The sequence below is a fragment of the Neolamprologus brichardi genome, chromosome 1 (genome assembly GCF_056152115.1).
Source record: "Neolamprologus brichardi isolate AB-2024 chromosome 1, ASM5615211v1, whole genome shotgun sequence".
Classification (NCBI taxonomy): Eukaryota; Metazoa; Chordata; class Actinopteri; order Cichliformes; family Cichlidae; genus Neolamprologus; species Neolamprologus brichardi.
The window spans coordinates 17,001,044-17,023,430 of record NC_142104.1 but is presented as its reverse complement, the minus strand read 5'-3'; the positions used below and the strand labels follow the sequence as shown (position 1 = coordinate 17,023,430).

The 22,387-nt window shown below is 40.0% G+C and overlaps 1 protein-coding gene across 1 annotated transcript in view; it reads right to left on the bottom strand.

Annotated features, from left to right (window-relative positions):
* LOC102790696 (chromodomain Y-like protein 2) overlaps positions 1-18,385 on the bottom strand; it is a 40,420-nt gene extending 22,035 nt beyond the window's left edge. The window contains exon 1 of the mRNA XM_006780002.3: positions 18,234-18,385. Coding sequence (XP_006780065.2) covers positions 18,234-18,257 — 24 coding nt within the window. The 5' untranslated portion in view covers positions 18,258-18,385. The remainder of the gene's footprint in view (positions 1-18,233) is intronic.
* Positions 18,386-22,387: the final 4,002 nt, after the last annotated feature.

The following is a 22,387-nucleotide window of genomic DNA, read 5'->3' as shown; positions in this document are numbered from 1 at the left end:
GTTTGGGAGCTATCATAAAAATAATTGGAGTTCCATGGCTGAGGAAAAATATTGTAAGTAGCAATGTTTACACTGTACTATATTAAAGAGACGTATAAAAGCATAATAATAAAACTCAAAGGAGGTGCTCAATCCAGTTCTTTTGGCTAGTGCGACTGATGTCTCGGATAAAAAAAAAAAATGCTTGGTTCAGTTTGATTATTTATCAATTCAAGTAAATGACAAATATGTCCATGGACAGTGTGCCAACACTGCCATAAAAAAGTCCTGCTTTTCCTCTACAGGAAGGCATGCACGTGTGCGAAAGAGAAAGGGAATGAGAAGAGTTGAGATGCTGAGACAAACTGATGCGTACTCAGGCTCAGATTGTTAAGTGCAGTGTAAGACATTCATGCTCAAACTTCGAATGAGGCAACCGTGCCTAGTGTGAGCCCTAACATATATTTCACAGGTGTACAGACAAAATAAGCTCGCTGCCAACAGCAAAAGCAAAACAGGTAAAGATCCTGAATGTTCTACAACAATCAGCAAGGAGGCTGGCTATCCAACACAAGCGTTTGTGTCCACAGGTGATGGTAACTGATGATTCATGGTATCACCTGATCAACATAGACATCAGTTAATTTCCTGATAGCACTACGTGTTTTTTTTTCGCCATGAGCAAATTAATGTTTTCTTGCCTTGCCACCATCCAGTTTCCAAAGGATAATGGGGCTTTGTTCTAGTAGTTTATAGTTACAGATATCCACTCACCACGCAAACCACAGACTGGTTTCAAAAGAATGAAAAAACAAAACGAAAAACTAATTTTTCCTTCTATTTCACCATGATCATAACCGCTTTTCTTGCTGACGCTTACCGAGTTCGTTTACAGGTCATTGTTGAATTTCAAACCAACACTTGAGATAGTTTTCTGTTCTCTCTGTCCATCTCACTCTTGTACATAGACTCACTTCTGATTTTTGACCTGTGTTAGAGGAAAACCCAGAGACTCAAGGAATTCAAACAACCTTTGTAGCTTTCAAAATCCTTTGTCTGCTATGCTTATAATGACCGCCCATCTCCAAAGGTCTGTGCACTATCGTTCTTCTCCCTTTTGTCTTGCATGCATAAACACACATCATGCACACGTGCAGCCTTTTAGTAAGTGGTGCTAAAAGTCCTACAATGTCTTAACTTGACATGGCCAAGGGCTAGGAATGTCTTGTTAGTGATGAAGATTGATTAAACGATTGAACAGCTGAGATCCATGAGAGCCTCTGCTTAACCCGCCTTTGTTACATTAAGTCCTGGATGAGGATCAATTTCCAAAGTCTTAAGGAAAGTTAGACCCGCCCACCCAGCAGAGTGACAATACCTGATCAGCCTTTTATGGCCGTGGGGTAAAAATGAAATAAGCTTGGAGGCAAAACAAAAAATAGCAGGAATAAAACTGATTCTAAAATTCAATTTTTCGTATTCATCACAGAAAGACAAAGGATTCAGAAGTAATATTCCAGGAATTTGTGACGCTCCGGGGGTTTTAATAGATACCATAAGTGTATCATTTTCCTTGAGTTAGCATGTTCACAAAGTTGGGTGGTCCACACTCCTGTCCGCCTGCCCTGCAGGGTAACAACAGCACCCCATCAGCCTTTTACGGATGAGGGGTGAAAAGAATGAACATATTACCCAGTCCTTTCATGCTTCATTGCCTCCCTGTCTTTTTTAGAATTGAATTTAAGATTTTATTGCTCACTTTTAAAACTTTTAAATGGACTGGCCCCTTTGTATCTATCTGAGCTGCTTCACATTCATTCACCTTTAAGAGCTCTCTCAACTAAACAGTTGCTTTTACACACAAGCTCTTAAAACTACATTTAAAAAACAGAGATGAGCTTTTGCAGCAGCAGCAGCAAACCTACAAATCTAACCTCTCATCAGCAGTGCTAGACGTTACAGGCAATTAAGCTTTATTTAAAAGCCAGTTATTCTCCTTGGCATTTGGCTGCAGTGTGACATAATTTTAGAAGATTGCATTGCATGTTCAGCTTTTATTTTATTTTAATGTTGTGGATTCTGCTCTGTTTTAATGGATACTTATATATTTTCAATGTAAAACAATTTAGTGAACTGTATTGTTTTAAGTCTATTATATAAATAAATATTACCTTAGCATTAACTGCAACTCCTAGTTTCTCTTTATCAGCACAAACATTGTCTTATGTGTTGTTTGACAGCGTTCTCCAGACTGACAAATACTCTGATCAATTAGAAAGCGGATCAGTGATTCAAACAACTGAACTTAAGTAAAAGTTATTCGGATGTGTTACCACTTTGCCAAGGTCTGGAAAAAAAGCCCAAACTCTCACCTACAGATAAGAGGAAATTGGTTATGATGTTCAGGAACAACCCAGGAACTACCAACTGTCAAGCCTGCCATAAACTGGAAACTGCAGGAACACCACCATCACTGTTCACAGTAAAGTGAGTTTGCCAACCAAGAAAGAATTTACTGACTGCGATTTGCAGTTGCCCACATAAATATGACAAATGCCTTCTGGGTGAAAATTTGATGAACGAAAAAGATAAAGAGTGTCATTGTGGCCAAATGGCTCAAACGTTATTTGAACTGCTAAAGTTGACACTTTTAGAGCTAAGAACACTGTAACAACTGTTAAGCACAGTAGTGGTAGCATCATGTTCAGGCTATTTTGGTGTCAGTGGTACTGATACATTGCCCAAGTGGATGGAATAATAAAGGAGGAACACTAGTTAGAAATTCTTCAACTTCATGCCAGAACGGGGGTTCAAACTTGGACACTGGGAGCTCCAACAGGACAATGAATCAAAATTATTAGATGAGGTGTATATATACACATTTGAGCCCATGTGTATCATTTAGACCCTGTGTGGAATAAAAATAAATTCCAACTTGTGTTCCAAGTTCTTGTTTTTTTTTAAGTAATTCAAGATGTATGTTGGACGCTGGAAAAAAACATTCAAAGGAATCATTAAAAGCCCAAACTTCTGACCACTACAAATAGATTGTATGTGTGTTTTTTCTCATCTTACTAACCACCCATAGTGCTTAACCCAAAACCCCAATTTTAGGGTTCGGTATGTTGCCCAAGAACTTTTACACAATGAAACAAAAAGCCAGAGATCAAAAGACAATTCACTGTAGTCTCCTATTTAGTAGAATACATTTAGCCTTCTAAAAGCTTTTCAATCCCATAAACACTATTATGGCATTGAAAGTTTAATATGACCTGATTATGTACAATACATATGCACATCTTGTGTTGCCATTGCACCACATGTTGTGAAATATATTCAAACCATAGCCACAAGCCGTAAACATAATCCAAAAACGAGGCACATTTGTCAAATTTTATATTTTCTTGATTTCTAAAAAGGAAAGGAACAGATACACTGTCTACAGTTCAGATTCTGAAAATGGCTTTAAATGCATACAAGATAAATAGATGCACAACTGTGGGGAATATTAGAATATTAGAAAGGTTGGAGGGGGTTTCCTCCGAGCAGACATGAAGCTTTATCTGAACTGTCTTTGCGTTCCAGATCTTGTTTTTATATCCACAGTTCGCCTTAGCTCCCCCTTTTCAAATTACATGCCAAATTACATTACGAGTTAACTCCAATAATTACTTCCTCCAAACCATCAACGTGTCTTTTAGACCCCATTCCCACAAAACTGCTCAAAGAAGTCCTGCCATTAATTAATGCTTCAATCTTAAATATGATCAACCTATCTCTAATAATTGGCTATGTACCACAGGCCTTCAAGCTGGCTGTAGTTAAACCTTTACTTAAAAAGCCAGCTGTCTTAGCTAATTATAGGCCAATCACCAACCTTCCTTTCATTTCAAAAATCATTGAAGTTGTCAAACAGCTAACAGATCATCTGCAGAGGAATGGCTTATTTGAAGAGTTCCAGTCAGGTTTCAGAGCTCATCACAGCACAGAAACAGCTTTAGTGAAGGTTACAAATGATCTTCTTATGGCCTCTGACAGTGGACTCATCTCTGTGCTTGTCCTGCTAGACTTCAGTGCAGCGTTTGATACTGTTCACCATAATATTCTATTAGAGCGATTAGAACATGCTGTAGGTATTACAGGTACTGCGTTGCAGTGGCTGATATCATATCTATGGAATAGACTCCAATTTGTTTATGTAAATGCAGAGTCTTCTTCACACTCTGAGGTTAGTTATGAAGTTCCACAGGGTTCAGTGCTAGGACCAATTCTGTTTACATTATACATGCTTACCTTAGGCAGTATCATCAGAAGACATAGCATACACTGTCACTGCTATGCTGATGACACCCAGCTCTAGCGATCTATGAAGCCAGATAACACACACCAATTAGTTAAACTGCAGGAATGTCTTAAAGACATAAAGACCTGAATGGCCAGTAACTTTCTGCTCCTTAATTCAGGTAAAACTGAGGTTATTGTACTCGGCCCTGAAAATCTTAGAAATATGGTATCTAACCAGATTCTTACTCTGGATGGCATTACCTTGGCCTCCAGTAACGCTGTGAGGAACCTTGGAGTCATTTTTGACCAGGACATGTCCTTCAATGCACATATTAAACAAATATGTAGGACTGCTTTCTTCCATTTGCATAACATCTCTAAAGTTAGAAATATCCTGTCTCAGAGGGACGCTGAAAAACTAGTTTGTGCATTTATTACTTCTAGGCTGGACTACTGTAATTCATTACTATCAGGAAGTCCTAAAAACTCGATGAAAAGCCTTCAATTAATCCAAAATGTTGCAGCAAGAGTACTGACAGGGACTAGAAAGAGAGAGCATATATCTCCTGTATTGGCTTCCCTTCACTGGCTTCCTGTTAAATCCAGAATTGAATTCAAAATCCTGCTCCTCACATACAAGGTCACCATCTTATCTTAATGACCTTGTAGTACCATATCACCCTATTAGAGCACTTTGCTCTCGCACAGCAGTCTTACTTGTTGTTCCTAGGGTATTTAAAAGTAGAATGGGAGGGAGAGCCTTCAGTTTTCAGGCCCCTTTTCTGTGGAAACTGAAAAGCTTCCAGTTTTGATTCGGGAGACAGACACTATCTCTACTTTTAAGATTAGGCTTAAAACTTTCCTTTTTGCTAAAGCATATAGTTAGGATTGGATCAGGTGACCCTGAATCATCCCTTAGTTATGCTGCAATAGGCATGGGCTGCTGGGGGATTCCCATGATGCAGTGAGTTTTTCCTTTTTAGTCACCTTATTCACTCACTGTGTGTTAATAGACCTCTCTGCATTAAATCATACTTGTTATTAATCTCTGGCTCTCTTCCACAGCATGTCTTTATCCTGTTTTCCTTCTCTCACCCCAACCGGTTGCAGCAGATGGCCGCCCCTCCCCGACCCTGGTTCTGCCGGAGGTTTCTTCCTGTTAAACGGGAGTTTTTCCTTCATACTGTCGCCAAAGTGCTTGCTCATAGGGGGTCATTTGATTGTTGGGTTTTTCTCTGTATGTATTATTGGAGGGTCTACCTTACAATATAAAGCGCCTTGCGGCGACTGTTGTTGTAATTTGGCGCTATATAAATAAAATTGAATTAAATTGAATTGAATAATAGAAAACTGCAAGCTAGAGACATATTTTTATATCCTTTGTCTGATTTTAAAGCATCATTTAGCTTCAGTATCACATTCTCTCCTTTGCTTTGTGAACCCTGTGGTCACTGGATGTTACAAATTTAATTAAAAGAAAGATCAAACCCTGGAAATGGCTTTAACTGAAAATTTCTAATGACAGTTTTTTTAAACCTTCCTAACCAGTCACTACTGGTTAGGAGTAGTAACTGGTTAGGATTTCCTAAAGCTTCATCACAAGCTTTAGCAATGTGATGAGGTTCTAAGCCCATAAAATCAAGGAGAAAAGGTGGCTGGTTTGCATTGCTTCTTAATGTTCCCAGCTTTACAATACAGTCACTAGATTTAGTGACTTTGCATATTTCTTTTGTGAGACTCCCCCCAAAATAGCATTTATCAAAAAAAAAGAAAAAAAAAGGAATTGTTTCCATTGCATTGTTTCCCAGATGGAGTCTGTACATGATGAGAGACCAAGAAAAAAAACATTCAGTTGCCTCTAATTCTCCCTCTAAGTGATCATCTACCCATCCATTTTCTTGACTGGTTAACCAATCCAGTACTGCAACCCACAACCTCCTTGCAGCCACCGTCAAAGTGATCACTTTACATATAATAGCCAAAATCACAGTACACGCAATATCCTGTATGTGGTAATGTAAAAAATGTAACAGTTATTGGCCAGCAGTGGGCAACTCCTCTGGCTGCAAAATGGGAGTCTAGTTGTATAGAGGTCGATAGGAAAATGAACTTTAGCCTCAGTAAACACTTTCCTGATGAGTTTATGGTCTCAATCACTAGATCATGTTTTACTGAATACAACATTCGGTTCATTATGTAAATTATACTTACCAATCAGTTTGTTAGCTGCACCTGTTTAAATGGTTGTTAATTGAAATATCTGCAATGGCAGCAATTCAATGCACTTAGGTATGCAGACATGATCAAGAAGACCTGCTTCAGTTCAAACCTAGAATCAGAATGAGGATGAAAGGTGATTTAAGTGACTTATTGCATTGGTTGTTGGCATCAGATAAGTGGTTTGAATTTTTTAGAAACTGCTGATTTACTGGCATTTTCCCATACACAAAAAAGAGAAAATATCAAGTGATAGGCAGCTCACTGGGTGAAATACCTTGTTGATGCCAGAAGTCAGAGGAGAATGGCCAGACTACTTTGAGCCAACAGAAGGGTAACCCAAAAACCTCTTGTTACAACCAAGGTATGGTGAAAACATCACACTTTAAACCTTGAGGTGTGCTAAAGCAGCAGAATACCACACTGGACCACACTGAATGCCACTCCTGTCAGCCAAGAACAGGAAACTGAGTCAATAATTCCCCCTAGCTCACCAAAATTTAATGGTAAATGTAAATGGACTGGTTTTTATATTGTGCTATTAAACTCTACTTGAGCAACCAAAGCTCAAATTTCATAAAACTTGCTTCATTCACCCATTCAAACACATTTGTACAAGCACTTTTTTCTTCACCCGAGTGCTTACTGTATTCTGCATACTGTAGCATTCAAGGATCACTAAACTCCTTATTACTAGATGACATGCATGGTATTGGAGATATTTTCTTAACACTTTAGTGCCCTTAGTACCAAATGAGCATCATGTAAATCTCAGCCTGCCTGAGCATTGTTGCTAACGATGCTCATCTCTTTATGATCACAGTGCATTTATCTTTGGATGACTGGTCCCAGGAGGATAATGTCCCATGCTACAAAGCTGAAATAATCTAAACTGGTTTCTTAAACATGACAATGAATTCACTAGACTGAAACGACCTCCTCAGTCACCAGATCTCAATCCAGCAGAACACCTTTGGGATGTGATGAGAACATGAGATGTGAGGTATTTTCAGCACCTTGTTGAATCTATGCCACACAAAAATAAGGCAGTCCTGAAGGCAAACAGCCTCCATCCCAACACTATCACAGTTCACTCTAAACTCTTACATAAAACATGCCTCATTCACCCATTTACACAAGCATTTGTTTCTATACCTAAGTGCTTTCTATCTTAAATTCACACACATTCATAATTTGATGAACACATCAGAGAACAACTCAGGGTTCAAGAGCTGGCCGAAGAATTCTAAGACATTCAGACTGGAAAGTGGAACAACCAGGGATCAAACCATCAACCTTCTGATTAATAGATGACTTACTTTACCCCCTCTTGACTTACAGCCATCCCTAGTGGGTATATAGTCTCCACTAGGGTGAGACCACCTTGTGACTGACATCCTTACTGTATGAACATGCAGTATTCCTTGCTTTCTCAATCAGATTCTCTCGCTGCTCATCACCAGCACATAGTTAAAAAATTAATGACACTGATTGGCTTTTATTGCCAATACTGACCAGCAAATAATGTTAAGTCAACCATTTCAGATCATGTCTACATTTGCTTTTTAACCTAAAATAAATAAAATAATGATTTGTCTCGGCTGCATTTCTAGTTTTTGTCCAACCTCTGGACTCTATATTAAATTCAGCTTTAGGTGTAAAAATATTTAATAAAAATATTTAAGCTACATCAAGGATTACATGGGTACTTTTGTAGATGTAGCTTTTTTTTAATGCATTTTGCCCTTTCACCCACACATAAAACCAGTGAAAACCAAGCCCTTTAAAAAACAATTTTCAGATTTTAGTGCAGTGATATTTTTGAATATTCACTTAAACGGAAATTACAGTGGACCTGAAATCTGTTATTGTCTGTTTACCAAGAAACAGATGATTAGAAAGTCCAGCTGTGACCTTAACCATACTCTGAAACCATCATTTAGAGGTGTAAACAGCCTTTTGACAGTTGAGCTTTAAGGTGGTTGCTAGAACATGCATGCGAGTTAAACGCTTACAGTCCAACATAATGGTGCACTTAGAAATGTAACTGAATCACATGCAGAGAAAAATATAAAAGTGGAGGAGGTAGACAGAAGGGCTAAGTAGCATACACCAGAGAGGTTTCGTAACAATTAGTATTTAAATATGAGCTGGGAGAGTGGAGGTGGGCACGTCCTACCTCAACTGCCAATTTCATTTTCAGCATCATCTCAGACTTAACAAGTGGGAACGAGCATATACAAAGGTCTGTGAAGGATGTCAACACAGGTATACAATGTGAAAATTCTTTATGGTTACAGCTGTAACCATAAAGAGACGACAGATAGTGACAGTGGTTAGAGTGGATTTCTAACCACCATCATACTCTCGCTTATGAGGTGTAACACAACACAACTTTAACCAATATTTAGAAATGTATTGACTAAAAGAGGCATAAAACATCATTAACTTTATGAGGTGTGTCAAGAGTTGGAAGAATACTGAGTGTAAAACACGTATGGTGTTGTGTAATGTAAAATCTAAGATTACCAGGCTTAACCCAAACAAATAGCATGATACTGGGTGGATGGAGAGAAAGAAAGGCAGGTCTTAAATGCTCCAGTAAGACTGGTCAGGTACTCCCAATTGAACTGATCAACTCCACCCAGGAGGAACCTGCAAGGACATACTGAGGGACAAACACCAGATTCCATACAGCAGGCCCAGCCAAGGCAGTAAGCCATCACACGCCTCTCCATAAGAATGGAGTCATAACAACAGACTGATCTCAAATGAAATACAATAGGAGACGGAATGTTTTCAATGCCAGTCTAACATTACTTCTGACTTTTCAACAGGTGTAACAAAACAAAACAAAAAAAACAAAAAAATAGCCGAATAATAAATGAACCATTTATAAAAACAAAAGTTGATGGTCGACACCCAGCATTGTTTCAACCCCTTTCACCACATCCTCAGCAACCTGATACCACAAGGAAGCAAAATAAGTGGGAAGAGGATGCAAGGATAAAACCAAGTAGGTAACACACACACACTTGCCCAAACCACCTGTAAGTAGTTGTAGATATTCCATCCACCACCAACTAGGGATGGCAATCAAAAGTTGTTGCCACTTAGGAAATATTAGAACTGGTTTTCAATTATCAGAATCATATAAGTCTAAGCTTACCAATTACTTTATCAATGCCTGCAGGTACTGGCAATGCACACTGATAGATTTTAGCTAATAAAGCAGTTATACCACCACTGGCACAACAGAATTGACATAAATTTCAAAATAGTTTACCATCCATGTCAATGTAAGTGCTTCTTCTTCTGTAGATGAAAAACTAAAGTGACAAGAGTTCAGTTTCTTTAAAAAGATGCATGGATTACCAAAGTTCATGTCATCAGCTTGCTGAAAGACAGTTCTCGCTCCAACATAGCAACGGCTCACCTGAAATTGCATGTATGCCTATACTGAAGCCGCCTCCTCCAATGGTGCCTTAACAAAATATGCTATTTCCACTATATTCTCGAGCACACAAAGCAGATAATGGACTTTACTATTCTACATGTCACAAACCAAAACAACTGCAATGGGCTGTCAAAATAAAAGACGCGCACCAGATAAGAAGTTGCAACGCGCGTTTGCGTACATATAAAAGGCACTGTTTTTGTCCACTAGAGTGGGATTTTCACGGCATATTCTGCACCAAATCTCTGTGCGTTCATCATTTGTTTGAAGCCAGCTCACCTCCTGCAACCACTTTTCCGAGAATAGGCGCTTCTTTTGCGGTTCGGACTCCTTCTGACATTTCTTTGGAGGTGGAGGAACACCAAAGTAATTGCTTAAAGGAGCTTGCTTCTTCGACATCTTTAAGAGTTCTAAACAAATGTCTGTCCTCCTCCAGAAAATCTTATGTACGCAAATGCGCATTGCAATTTCTTATCTGGTGCACGTTTTTTATTTTGACAGTGTATGCGCACCTGCGGACCACTTATGTGCACCCCTGCTTATGTGGTCCTTCATGCTCACTATCTGATGACGTAATTTACATCACTGAGACCCAAGCGGACCCTAAAAGTCTTGCAGATGTGGAAAGCATTAAAAAACGCTTTAACGTAATGGATGCTAGACCACAGTAACTTTGACCTTTAACCACCATTATCCATTCTTGTGAAAATGTGACAGACAGACTATCCAATAATCCAAAATTATGATGCTGCCAACCACACCCGTCATCAGCGTGCTGTTTAGTCAATCAAAAATGAGTTATCTGAGCTGAGCTTTCTGCTTGTCTCCACGTTGGACGAGTGCTGAATATTTGTATATGTGTGCATGAGGGTGGAAATGCATGCTTGTGTCTGTGTGTGCCCGTTTCTCTATGTCTATGACTATGTGTCAGGACAGGTCTTAGACTTCACTTCTCTGGGAACATCTCAGACACCCCCCAGGTGTGGAGGCCTATCCCCTTCCCCGCTACACTCCCTGCCAGTGGCTGATGCCCTCAGCCGTCAGTGCACTGGTGGTTCTTGGTGTCTGGGGCTGGGCGCTCAGGTATGTACTGGCTCACTCCCAGTGGCTGCTTGGTGGGGCCTGGCTTGGTCAGGCCCCTTCCAGGGGATGTGGGGCCCTCGGACCTCAGGCTTCCTGGCCCGGGGCTCGGTCCACTCTGGCACAGCTGTCTGATGGCCAAGCCTGCAGGCACGTTGCCGAAGCCCCCTGTAGCTTCTGCACCATGGCTGCTGGGTGATCCCCCCCGTCTAGAGCTCTCGTCAGCTCTTTCCAGGTTAGCTTGGTTGGCTGCTGCCTCTAAACATATCATGCATTGTTGGTCTTGTGTGCTGCTCAGTAAGATTCAGTATTTATTATTTACAGATACCTATGCTTATGTTGGTTGTTGCTATAGTTTCCCTTCTGTGCTGTTTTCTTTTTGCTTGTTTTTTTTCTCAGCAGATAGTGAAGCAGATTTTTAATGTCTTTTCTCTCTATCCCTCTCCTCCTCCATTTGTCTTTCCCTCTCCTTCTCTTAACTCTCTTCCCAACTTCTCTGTTCTTTTTATTTCTCTTTCCCATCCCCGAGTCCTGTCCTTTCTGACTGTAATAACTTAAAATAAAAATAAATAATAAAGATCGAATAAACTATGAAAATCAAGTGGAGCAGTTTGGCAAAAGGTCCACTTGGGAAAGTAAATTGTTGGGCATTTTTCTTGGCCTTCAGACAATAATTCTGATTGCTACAGTGTCATACAGGACAGGCAAAAAATAAAAATTAAAAATAAAGTTATCTGTGTATAAGTTATTGGTCATTTGCCATTCTCAGCTAATTCATATTTCTGTCTGGGTGCCCTGACAACTTCAACAACTTTAAGTCTTTGATGATTTGAGGGCTTTGTGTGTTCAAGGTTGTGTTTTGTACATTCCAAGACACTTGTCTGGATGCCTTGGGTTGTGTTACTCTTTAATTCCCCTCAACTCGAAGCAGACTGGCTACTGTATTCTGACCTCCGACATCAACAAGGCATTTTCACCCAGAGAACTGCCACTCACTGGATGCTTTCTCTCTTTTGCACCATTCCCTGTAAACACTGAAGATGCTTGTATGGAAAAATCCCAGCAGCTCAGCAGTTTTTGAAATACTCAGACAACCCATCTGGCACCAACAACCAAGCCACATTCAAAAACACTTAAATGACCTTTCATCCTCATTTTGATGTTTGGTTTGAACCAGAGCAGACTTTATCATATCTACATTCCTAAATGCATGTTGCTGCCATGCTATGCTTTGATATTTGCATTAACAAGCAGTTAAGCAAGTGTACCAAACAAAGTGGCATGTGTGCGTGCGTGCTCAACACAACTCACCATTAACTATTTTCAGCTAAGAAGGAAAACAATTATCTGGTTTACTGAGAACTAAAGAAAGGAATCAATAGATAAGTGAAATTTAAGAAGAAACACCAAATTTAAGAAGAAGAAACAAACTTAAGAAACACCCTCCCGAGAAAGCATTACAGGCCAAATATTGAATCCAGCCACATAATTGCAGGTCAAATATGTAACTTTTTTCCCCAACGTCAAATGATACCACTGAAGTACTGAATTTTAATATACAGCACTGGTCTCAGCCTCTCTCACTTACTCTTGGACATGACTACATATTTACTCCAATGCCTTTTGGCACAGATTCCATCTCATTGACTCCTCAACATGTTTAGAGAACTTTGCACAGCAAAAGATAAAAACACGGGTTTCCAAACATTCCAATAGAAACCTACGAGAAACCTTAAGGTTTTCCTCTTCAAATAAAAGTATCAAGACTTGGTGCCTTTCTTTATAAATGTGAAAAACAATGCTGCCTGTGATCACCTTGCTTTTATTTTCATCATGAAATTAAATACTAATGAGCATGCTAAATGCAATGCACAGCCCATAAGTTTTTGGACAATTACACATTTTTGTATTTTTGCCTCTCTACACCCCCACAGCAGAGTTTGTTTTTAATGATTTGATTCAAGTACGGTTTGTTTAAAGGTTTTATTTAAAGCCTTTGAGAGAATGTTGCATTAGGTTTATAAGTACTTTCCCATTTACAAAGGATCAAAATGATTTATAAAGTGACTAACGTCACTGATATATAAAGTGAAGTTTGAGTTGTTTTTAATACTTGCTTGAAGTTTCAGAACCCACGGCCATCACCCAATGCTCCATTTCCTCCCTTGAGATGCTCTGTTAGGCCTTTACTGCAGCAACCTGCACCTGCTATTTGTTTGTGGGTTTCTGCCTTCAGTTATGTCATCAATAACTGAAAGGCATGCTCTAATGAGTTTAGATCAGGTTTCTAACTTTGTCATCGAAGGACATCCTATTTTTTTGCCTTGAGAAATTCTTGAGTTGCTTTTCCGTATGTTTTGGGTCATTATCTATTTGCACTGTGAAGCACTGTCAAATCGGTTTTGCAGCATTTGACAGAATCTAAGCCGAGAGTACAGTCCTGCACACTTTAGAAGTCATCCTGCTGCTTTTATAAGCAGTCACATCAACAACTGCCAGCAAGAGATTCCCATGCCATATTATTGCCTCCACAACATTTGACAGATGTGGCATTCTTGACACGATGAACTTTTTCACTTTCCTTGTTTATATTTTACTCTTCCCATCATTTCGGTACTAATCAATCTTGGTTTCATCTGTTGAAAGATTGTTTTTACAGAACTGTGCAGGCTCTTTAAGATGTTTTCTGGCCAAGTCTTATCTGGCCTTCTTGTTCTTGAATGTAATCAATGCTTTGCATCTTGTTGTAAATTCTCTTTAAATTCATGAAAGAGCCTCTTGATTGTAGACTGTGACAATCATACACCTACCTACTTGACAGTGTTCTTAAATGGGCTAGATGTTTTGAAGAGGTTTTCTTAACCCTTAGATGCATGAGTGACTCTACCCTAAACTCTTCCATAAGTGTGCCACTTTTGTCATTTCAGTTAATAATAATCATTTGTATTATATGGGGAGGGGTGTCCTCTTTCTGTTTTTTCCATCCACCATTTCCACTAGCTTCCAGGCCATACTCTGCACAGATCTTTCTGTATACTATGCCCGCCACTTCGTTATGGTGTTCCATGTATGCCCTGCCTGCTAGCATCTTGCATCCTGCTGTTATGTGCTGGATTACACAGCCTACACCTGGGGTCTTGCCTGGTGTGATAGACCCCAGCCTCTATGGATCTTGTGCTCAGAGCTTGTTCCTGTGCTGCTGTGATTAGTGCCTCTGTGCTGTCTTTCAGTCCAGCCTCGTCCAGCCACAGGTAGGACTTCTGGATGTCAGCCACTTCCTCTATCTGCCGGTGGTACATACCGTGCAGGGGCTTTTCCTTCCATGATGGTTCCTCCTCTTTCTTGGGTTTCTACTGCCTGAGGTATTCACTGAGCATGCGGTCGGTTGGGGCCATCTTCCTGATGTATTCATAGATGTTCGTGGTCTCATCCTGCACTGTGGTACTGATGCTCACCAGTCCCCGGCCTCCTTCCTTCCTTCCCCTTAGCAGACAGCCTCAGGGTGCTGGACTTGGAGTGAAACCCTTGATGCATGGTCAAGAGCTTCCTGGTCTTGATGTCAGTGGCTTCCATCTCATCCTTTGGCCAGCTTATTATCCCAGCAGGTGTACAGGCAGGGCCTAGGTGTTGATAGCCCAGATCTTGTTATTACCGTTAAGCAGCTGGATAGCGTAGTGGTAAGAGCGGGAGTCGCAAGTTCGATTCCCGACTGGGGCGTGTGTATCCAGTAAGGGTCCTAGGCTAGACCCACTATGCTAACCAAGCCCACCGCAGACATGAGCAAAACAGATAAATATGAAGCCATACTGGCTCGGATGTCGCTCTCATTAACAAGGTCCTCGTCAGGTACTAAGGAACCAGGGCTCCCTGATGAGAAGTGGACTACTGGAACAAGAAGCCATCAGAGGACAAGAGACGAAAATAGGGCGCTGCTGGAATGCTACTACGCAAGTAACCCCAGCGGACGGGTTACATGAATAGGATGAGGGACCTATGGAATCTTCGATACCCACTACTGACGGTGAAACAATATTCGGTAGAAGGGACTGCTCTCACAGCTAGAGGCTGACGAAATACAACACACATGCTACGGCTAGGACTGCGCTATATCAGACCGTCCACGGTAATACCGGTGTAATGTTGGGCAACGATAAGAAAATGAAATATCGCGATAGAATATGGGTAAAACGCGCATGCGCAGTGCCTTTGTTTACATACGGACATGGCAGCGACGCAGAATGAGAAGAGCGAAAGTGGATCGTTGAATGAAACAGATGAACCAGAATTGGTTTGTAAAAATGCTGCAACAACAGTGGTGTGGAACTGGTTTGGCTTTCATCCGTCAGATACACAACAAAGCACTATTTTTGGTAGAGCATGCTAGCGGACTGTCGTTATTACCGTGTTTTTTGGAAAATACGGCACACTTAAAATCAAACCATTGATTTTTCTGAAAATCGACACTGCCTCTTATAATCCTGTGTGCTTTATGTATGAATTCTGGTTGTGTTTACTGACCGGAAACGATTTTATGTGGTACACGGCGCTGAAAAATCTGTCAAATGTTTTAGTACGACTTTGCTAAGCTATGAACCCGCACCGCTTGATGGATTGTCGGAGCAGTACGGCTACCGTAGGCAGGAGCCTCGTGGAGTGATAAGTACTGTGCTTCAACATAATATTACCGTATTTTGTGTGTATAACCTCTTTTTAAGTTTTGTGGATATTATACATGGTTATGCTGAGGATATGTCGGCCAATTTCCACTGGAAATGCATTTGGCTGAACTGTCAGCAAGGAATTTGCATTTGCACAGTTAAATTTTTTATATAACTTTAATGCACTTAAAAAAGCTGCTTGTTTAAGTGAAAATACATTGATGTTTTTTTATTTTTTTGCACTAATAAAGTTGAGGAGTTGTAAAGTATTTTATCTAGTGTCAATTATATCGTCAGTTATATCGTTATGGCAAATTTTCAAATGTATATCGTGATAAATATTTTTGGTCACATCGCCCTGCTCTAGGTAGGGCAAGGGGGAGCCAGGACGACAGGTCAGGGGGTAGATATCATCACTCCCACCCGAGATTGGGTACCAAGCTCCAAGTACAATGGAAAAAGGAACTGAGTGCGAGAGGAAGTGACATTCAATTTATCATGTTTAATTTATCATGGATCAGGTAACAGGCCGCAAAACTTATTACTGAATTAAATTTTCAAGAGTTAATTAACTCTTGCAGCAATGTCAAACAACCCTTTTCCATGGTCATTTTTAAACTAAAAGGTACGCAGCGCAGGTAAACACTGGTCAGCTTCTCCAGTTAAATACAGTTTAACTGTGGCAGTTGGCAACTGTGGCATCAGATGCAGCTGTAGTCATTTTAGCAGAGAAATGACTCAAAGACAGATTATTGTTAGCAAAACCTGCTCAGCAATGATCAATCATTTCAGCTCTATACAAAACTGATCAGTCTTGAGGTTTATAGTACAGGCTGCCACATGAGGCAGGTTTCACATAAAGGCAACAGCCCACTTAGAACAAGAAGAGGTGTCAAGAGTCAAACTTCAAAACAAAAGTACAGAATTGCTCAGAATAACTTCACCTGTGTAAAGGTACACTCACACAGTTACAAGTGAACAGCATGCTGACGGATTTTCCCCAAACATCAACAGTAATTACTGCATAATGTCTTGAAGGGTAGCTTTCATAGCTCAGTGGTAGTTCATGAATGCATGACACCAATGTAATGATTCAGTAAAGCACTAGATGTTACAATCCTGGACAATGCATTGCTTTTAATGGAGAAAAACTTGAGGGATGGCTTATGAGGAAAGCAGCCCAGAAACTTTACCAGCAGCACACATCTTTGTGAGCCTCAACTTTTGTTCTTTTACCCAAGCTAGTCTGCCATTTTCCCTGGTTAGGTTTAGGGATTAAATTCTGATCTAAATTTTTAAAATTTGGGACACATCGTCAGTAGTGGACCTTGGATTCATCGGTAGAGGAGGCCAAACTTTATGCTTAACAAAATGGAGCAATTAAGTAATTTTTTTTAAACAAACTAAATAATAGCGGCAGCAGTAAGAGAGTGGAGGGGTGGTGGTGTAAAGATCAAGTGTAAAACGTAACCCAATGTGTTCTCTTTTTGGCAACCTTGTGTTATCTTACTTTAGTTTTAATGTGTTTCTGGGACAAAGAGCACTCATTTACTGAATATTAAAGTCAGTGGTTCTAACTATTTGGGAAAATGCAATTAATGCCACTCACTTATTCAGTCTATTGTATTTTAGCTGACATCCCGCTTCACTCATCATGCGTTATTTGGCAGTGTTGTGAGCTGATAATGTTATCTACTTAAAAACACTCAGTGGATGCCCAAGCTTTTCCTCAGATGGACTTTGTGACATGTTTAAACTTTGTACATTACTTTAAATAAGTACACTTGTTTGTCCTTGGGAGACCCATCTGTGTCTCTACCATGAGCTCAAACACGAGACACCACACCAGAGTGACAAAAGCTAATGACAGCATGTGTCAGATTTGACAAAACTGATGAGGGAGCCAGCCTTTGTGCAATTTCTGAACGGCCCCCCCGCCGGGCCCCCACACACTCCCAGAGTGATGTTGCGCACGGGGGCAGCGTGACCTTCCTGTCACCCATTCGGGCAACTTTTAAGCCCATAACTACGAGAGTCACAATTTCACAAAAATCACGCATCAACCATGAAAGAAGCTCGCACCGAGTTGCGTACGCCGTTTGACAAAAATAAACCGGTGTCTGATTCTGTCTGCCAAACAGCCTGTGACACTAACGCCGCTGTCGAGGCTGTGATGACAAAATATCTTTTGGCACGTATGTGCACCTTCAGAACCATCACTCCGTCTGTAGCTATTCACCATGCCCGTTCGCTCAGCGCTGCTGTCACTTTACCACGACTTTCAACTCGGCGACACACTGAGGAGTTCAGCCCGTAAATTACATCTTATCCATTTACTACAGTCGTGAAGAATTATGACAAAGTATATCAAAAGCGACATAAAGTATAAGCTTAAATAAGGCAATCTTGTCTTTGCCAAGCTTGAAAACGGGTTAGTTTCGCCTGTTAAAGGGCTTAGGACACCGCTTTTTGCATACGCGACGCCCTTCCCTTTACTTCCTAATTCCATTATTCGTCAATATTACAGAGCATTTTCCTTAGGCATGTTTTTATCCTACCTCGTAAAGGTCTCCTGAAGCCATTCTTGGGTGCAGACAGCGGCGGCGCGGCGTTCTTGCCTGCCTTGTTGGCTTTTTTTGGACCCTACTCTCTCGGTGTTTCGGCGAAAGCCCCGATAGACGGGAATTAGCGAGCAGCCTTGTTATTCTGAGCAATCCGCAGCAGCAGATCAGACAGTGTCAATCGAGCCCGGCGGATCGTTCCACGCTTAAAACAAGCAACCATCGGGGCGGTGCTGTTTACATATACCGAAGTACAGGACTAAAAATTAGTCCCGGACTAAGAATGTAGCCTGATGGTCTGCATGCGCCCAGCTCATCTGAGCTCTGTTGCAATCCACTCAGCGGGAGACGTTATACGCGTTGTGTTTACACACACCAGCTGGGTCAGATCCCTTTCTATGATCCCCTTTACCTGTCCACTGTGGCGTCATAGAAAGATCTGACCTACCTTATTTGTGTTCACCGGGAAATATCTAGAACAAGTTAAGCGGAACTATTTGTAATGATTAATCACTAGCTACTGATGTTGGTAGACCTTCTTACTGAACTTTGCATCAGCATCAAATATATTTAAAATATTTATTTATTTATTAATAAATAAAATGTAAAAAATAAAGCGAAACAAAAGGTTTGTTTTGCCCTGTTTCCAGGGGTTCTGATGGGTTCTCTCTGGGTCACCCAGCTTCCTTCTGAGTCTGGCACTTTTAAACTGGCTATAGAGCGTGAATGGCTGTTTGTCTCTCTGTGTTTGCCCTCCACAGACTAGCTACCTGTCCAGGGTGTGGCCATCTTTCGTCCCATGACAACCGGGTAGGAACCCCTATCTAAAATCTGAAGAATAACTGGTTGTTTGGCACAGACCAGGTCTTGATCACAACATCTTTCACAGAACCTTGGATGAATTTCCTTAGAGTATGAAAACCTTAGAGTATGAATGCTTTTGCAGCATTTTCATATCCGCTCTACCTTAGAGCAAATGTGAAAATGACCTGAAAAAAGACGCTGACTACAAACAGGAGAGTATTTTTCCTTCTCTAGGACTCTTAAGTTTTCAGTCATTATATGAAAATTAATCCAGAGTTGTATCACTTGAAACTGTTTTCAACAATATTTTATGGATTGAAACAAATCTGAAAATAAGCTGTAAATAAAAAAGAGCAAATGAACAACAAATTGCTCCTGTCAACTGAAAAATAGAAATCCACACTCCTCTAGTGAAATTCATGCAAGTACATGAAAAATAAAGAAATGAAAATTAGCATAAAAATATTATTTGTATTAGTTCAAAAGAAAGAATAATCCAAACACTGCATGGTTTAAACAGTTATTCTGTCTGACTTTGCGTCAGATCCAGATCTTTGAAGTTGGGGCCCTCAGACCATTTCAGATGTTTTTGTTTGTCTTGAAATGTATTTCATTCTTTCTAGTAAAATGTTCGATATTGCATGTCTTATTCAGTGTGAAGCAGCTGATTTCTAAGTTTTCCTTCCAAATAATGCCGTTACCTTTTTGGCAGTTACAAAACTGAGGTTTATAAATGTTTGTTCATTTCTGTTATAACTTTAATCTTTAGGATAAACACCGAATACAAATACTCTTAGGTATAGTGACAGTCCTTTTGCAAACTTTGCACTTGTCGCTTCCCAATATATTTCAAAATATTTCAGTGTTTCTACACAGTCACTGCATCAAGTGATTTTACAGGACAATGGCAGGCCAGACATTTTAAAACACTGATCACATACACATTTGCACATGCTCATTACCTCTGTGTAAACGCTGAATAACACATAGTCTAAAAAGCTATAGGTCTCAGAAACCATATAAAAGGCAACAGAAGATTTGGATAATAACCCCTCCTATGTGTGCTGCAAAGCAAAAATATCTGCGTATAAAAGCGAATACTAACATTTTAACACATTTGTTCAAAACACTAAGAAGACCATCTCAATGTAACAAAGATGCAATTTGCCCCCATATTTTGTCCTTAATTTCTTGTATAACATACATACATACACAAATACTGCACTAAACATCTTTATGATAATACCAGAATTTTACTTTGTTGCAGTTATGCTTATAGGCCTTCATTAGCTAACAATATGATATGAGATTATGAACAGGATTATTTGTTTTTGCCTTGATACATATAACAGTTTTCCACTTGCGCTACAGAATACCAATAAGTCATAAAAGATTAGAATATAAAATGGACTTTAAGACATTTTTTAAAGAGGGAATAATCTCAAATTCATCCTGAATACTGGATATACCAAAGGAGAATCAACAAGTTATTACATCTAAGATTTTATTTACTTTCTCTGTCAGTCCTGGGGATGTATTTATTTAATGCGTATATTCAGGAAAAAACAAATATCATCACTTTTTGTGTATTTAGAGTTTGATACCAAGTGGTATATGAGGATATCACATTTAAGTTAAAAACAAACAAACAATAAAACAAACAAAAAAAAAAGATAAAAAAGAACTGTCTTCTTTACTAATAAAAAACACCTTCCTCTCTTCTTAGCGTCTTCCCAGCACGGAGTACGCTGCGTGGCTCTGTCTTCTCCATTTGGGTCGGTCTTGGGTGACCTCTGGGGTGAGATCCACTGAGCGCATGTCTTCGATGATGACGTCCATCCACTGCTTTTTCAGTCTTCCTCAAGGTGAGCGGCCTCCAGTGTCGAGTTGGAGGGCTGTTCTTGACACCAAATTTTCTGCGCATGGCCATACCACTCTAGGTGCGCTTCCCTCATTTTCTTTTCATTGGGGCAACTCCTTCATTCGTCACATGATCCAGGCAGGTTAAGCCCACCATCCACCTGAGCATCTTCATCGCCGTAGCATTGAGGATCTGCTCATGTTTCTTGGTGGCTGGCCAAAAAAATCCCTTAAAATAGGTGAGAAATTACTAACAGTTGGGTTGTACTGGGATTAGCTGAAGTGTTAGCTTCAGATCATTTACATTTCCAAATACTTTGCAAGGGAAATGAATGCAGTGACATTTGGAAAAACTTGTGCAAACACTTGTGGAAATACAGTATGTAAGGCATAAACAGAGTGTGTGCAATTCTAACAAGCTTAAAAGTCTGAGATTTCTTAGGCAAGCTTTCTAATAATTTATTTAAGTAACCTTCGGAAATATCTCTCCAGGCTTCTTGACGGGCATTCAAAACTCTTCTATGGATGTTGGTTGCTTTTTGTTCTCTCTCAAGATGATCCCACAGTGTTTTAATGTTGAGGTCCAGGCTCTGGGGAGGCCAATCCATGACTCATAGTGTTCAATTGTATTTTTGTTCTATTCAGGTTTGCTTTTACTGCTTTGGCACTGGCTTCGGGATCACTGTAATGCCGAAAAATGAAGCTGCTGCCAATCAGACAGTGTCCAGATGGTATTGAAAAATAATGCTGAGGTCTGGGCTCATGACTGATAGTGTTCCAGTCAGTGTGTGTTTTACTATTCAGGTTTACTTTTATTGCATTGACAGTGTGTTTGGGATCACTGTCATGCTAACAAATCAAGCCAGTCAGACACATTTTAGACAGTATAGCTCAATGATTTAAACTGTGATGCTACTCCATTTTTGATAAGATCTGCAACACTAACTGAAATGCAACCTCAAATCATAGCAGAACCTCTACCATGTTTTAAATATGGCTGTAGACTCTCTACTGAACTCCTCTAAAGATTGATTGATTGATTGATTGATTGATAATACTTTATTCATCTCGAGGGAAATTGGGTTAAGGCTGCCAGCCTTGCCAGCGCCATCTTACCCTTCCGACCATACATTCATTACACAAACATCACATGGGGAAGACAGGTCAGAGAGGTATAATAATGGAAAATGCACAGCATGAGGAAAGTCATAAAGATAATGACTTGAAATGAAAAAAATAAAATGTGGATTAATCAGTCCTTAACATCCATTGTCACAAATTTTCAGTCCAGTTCTTGTGTTCTAATTTGGCATATCATAGCTTTTTCTCCTCATTTCCCATAGTTAAGAATGGCTTGTTGACAGCCACCCTTTCACTGAGGCCATTTCTGGTGAGGTTTCAGTAAACAGTAGCTGAATCAACGAAAGGCCAGCTGCATTTCACATGTCCTTTTTTAGGTCTTTGTAGGAGTTTTCCCAACTATTTCT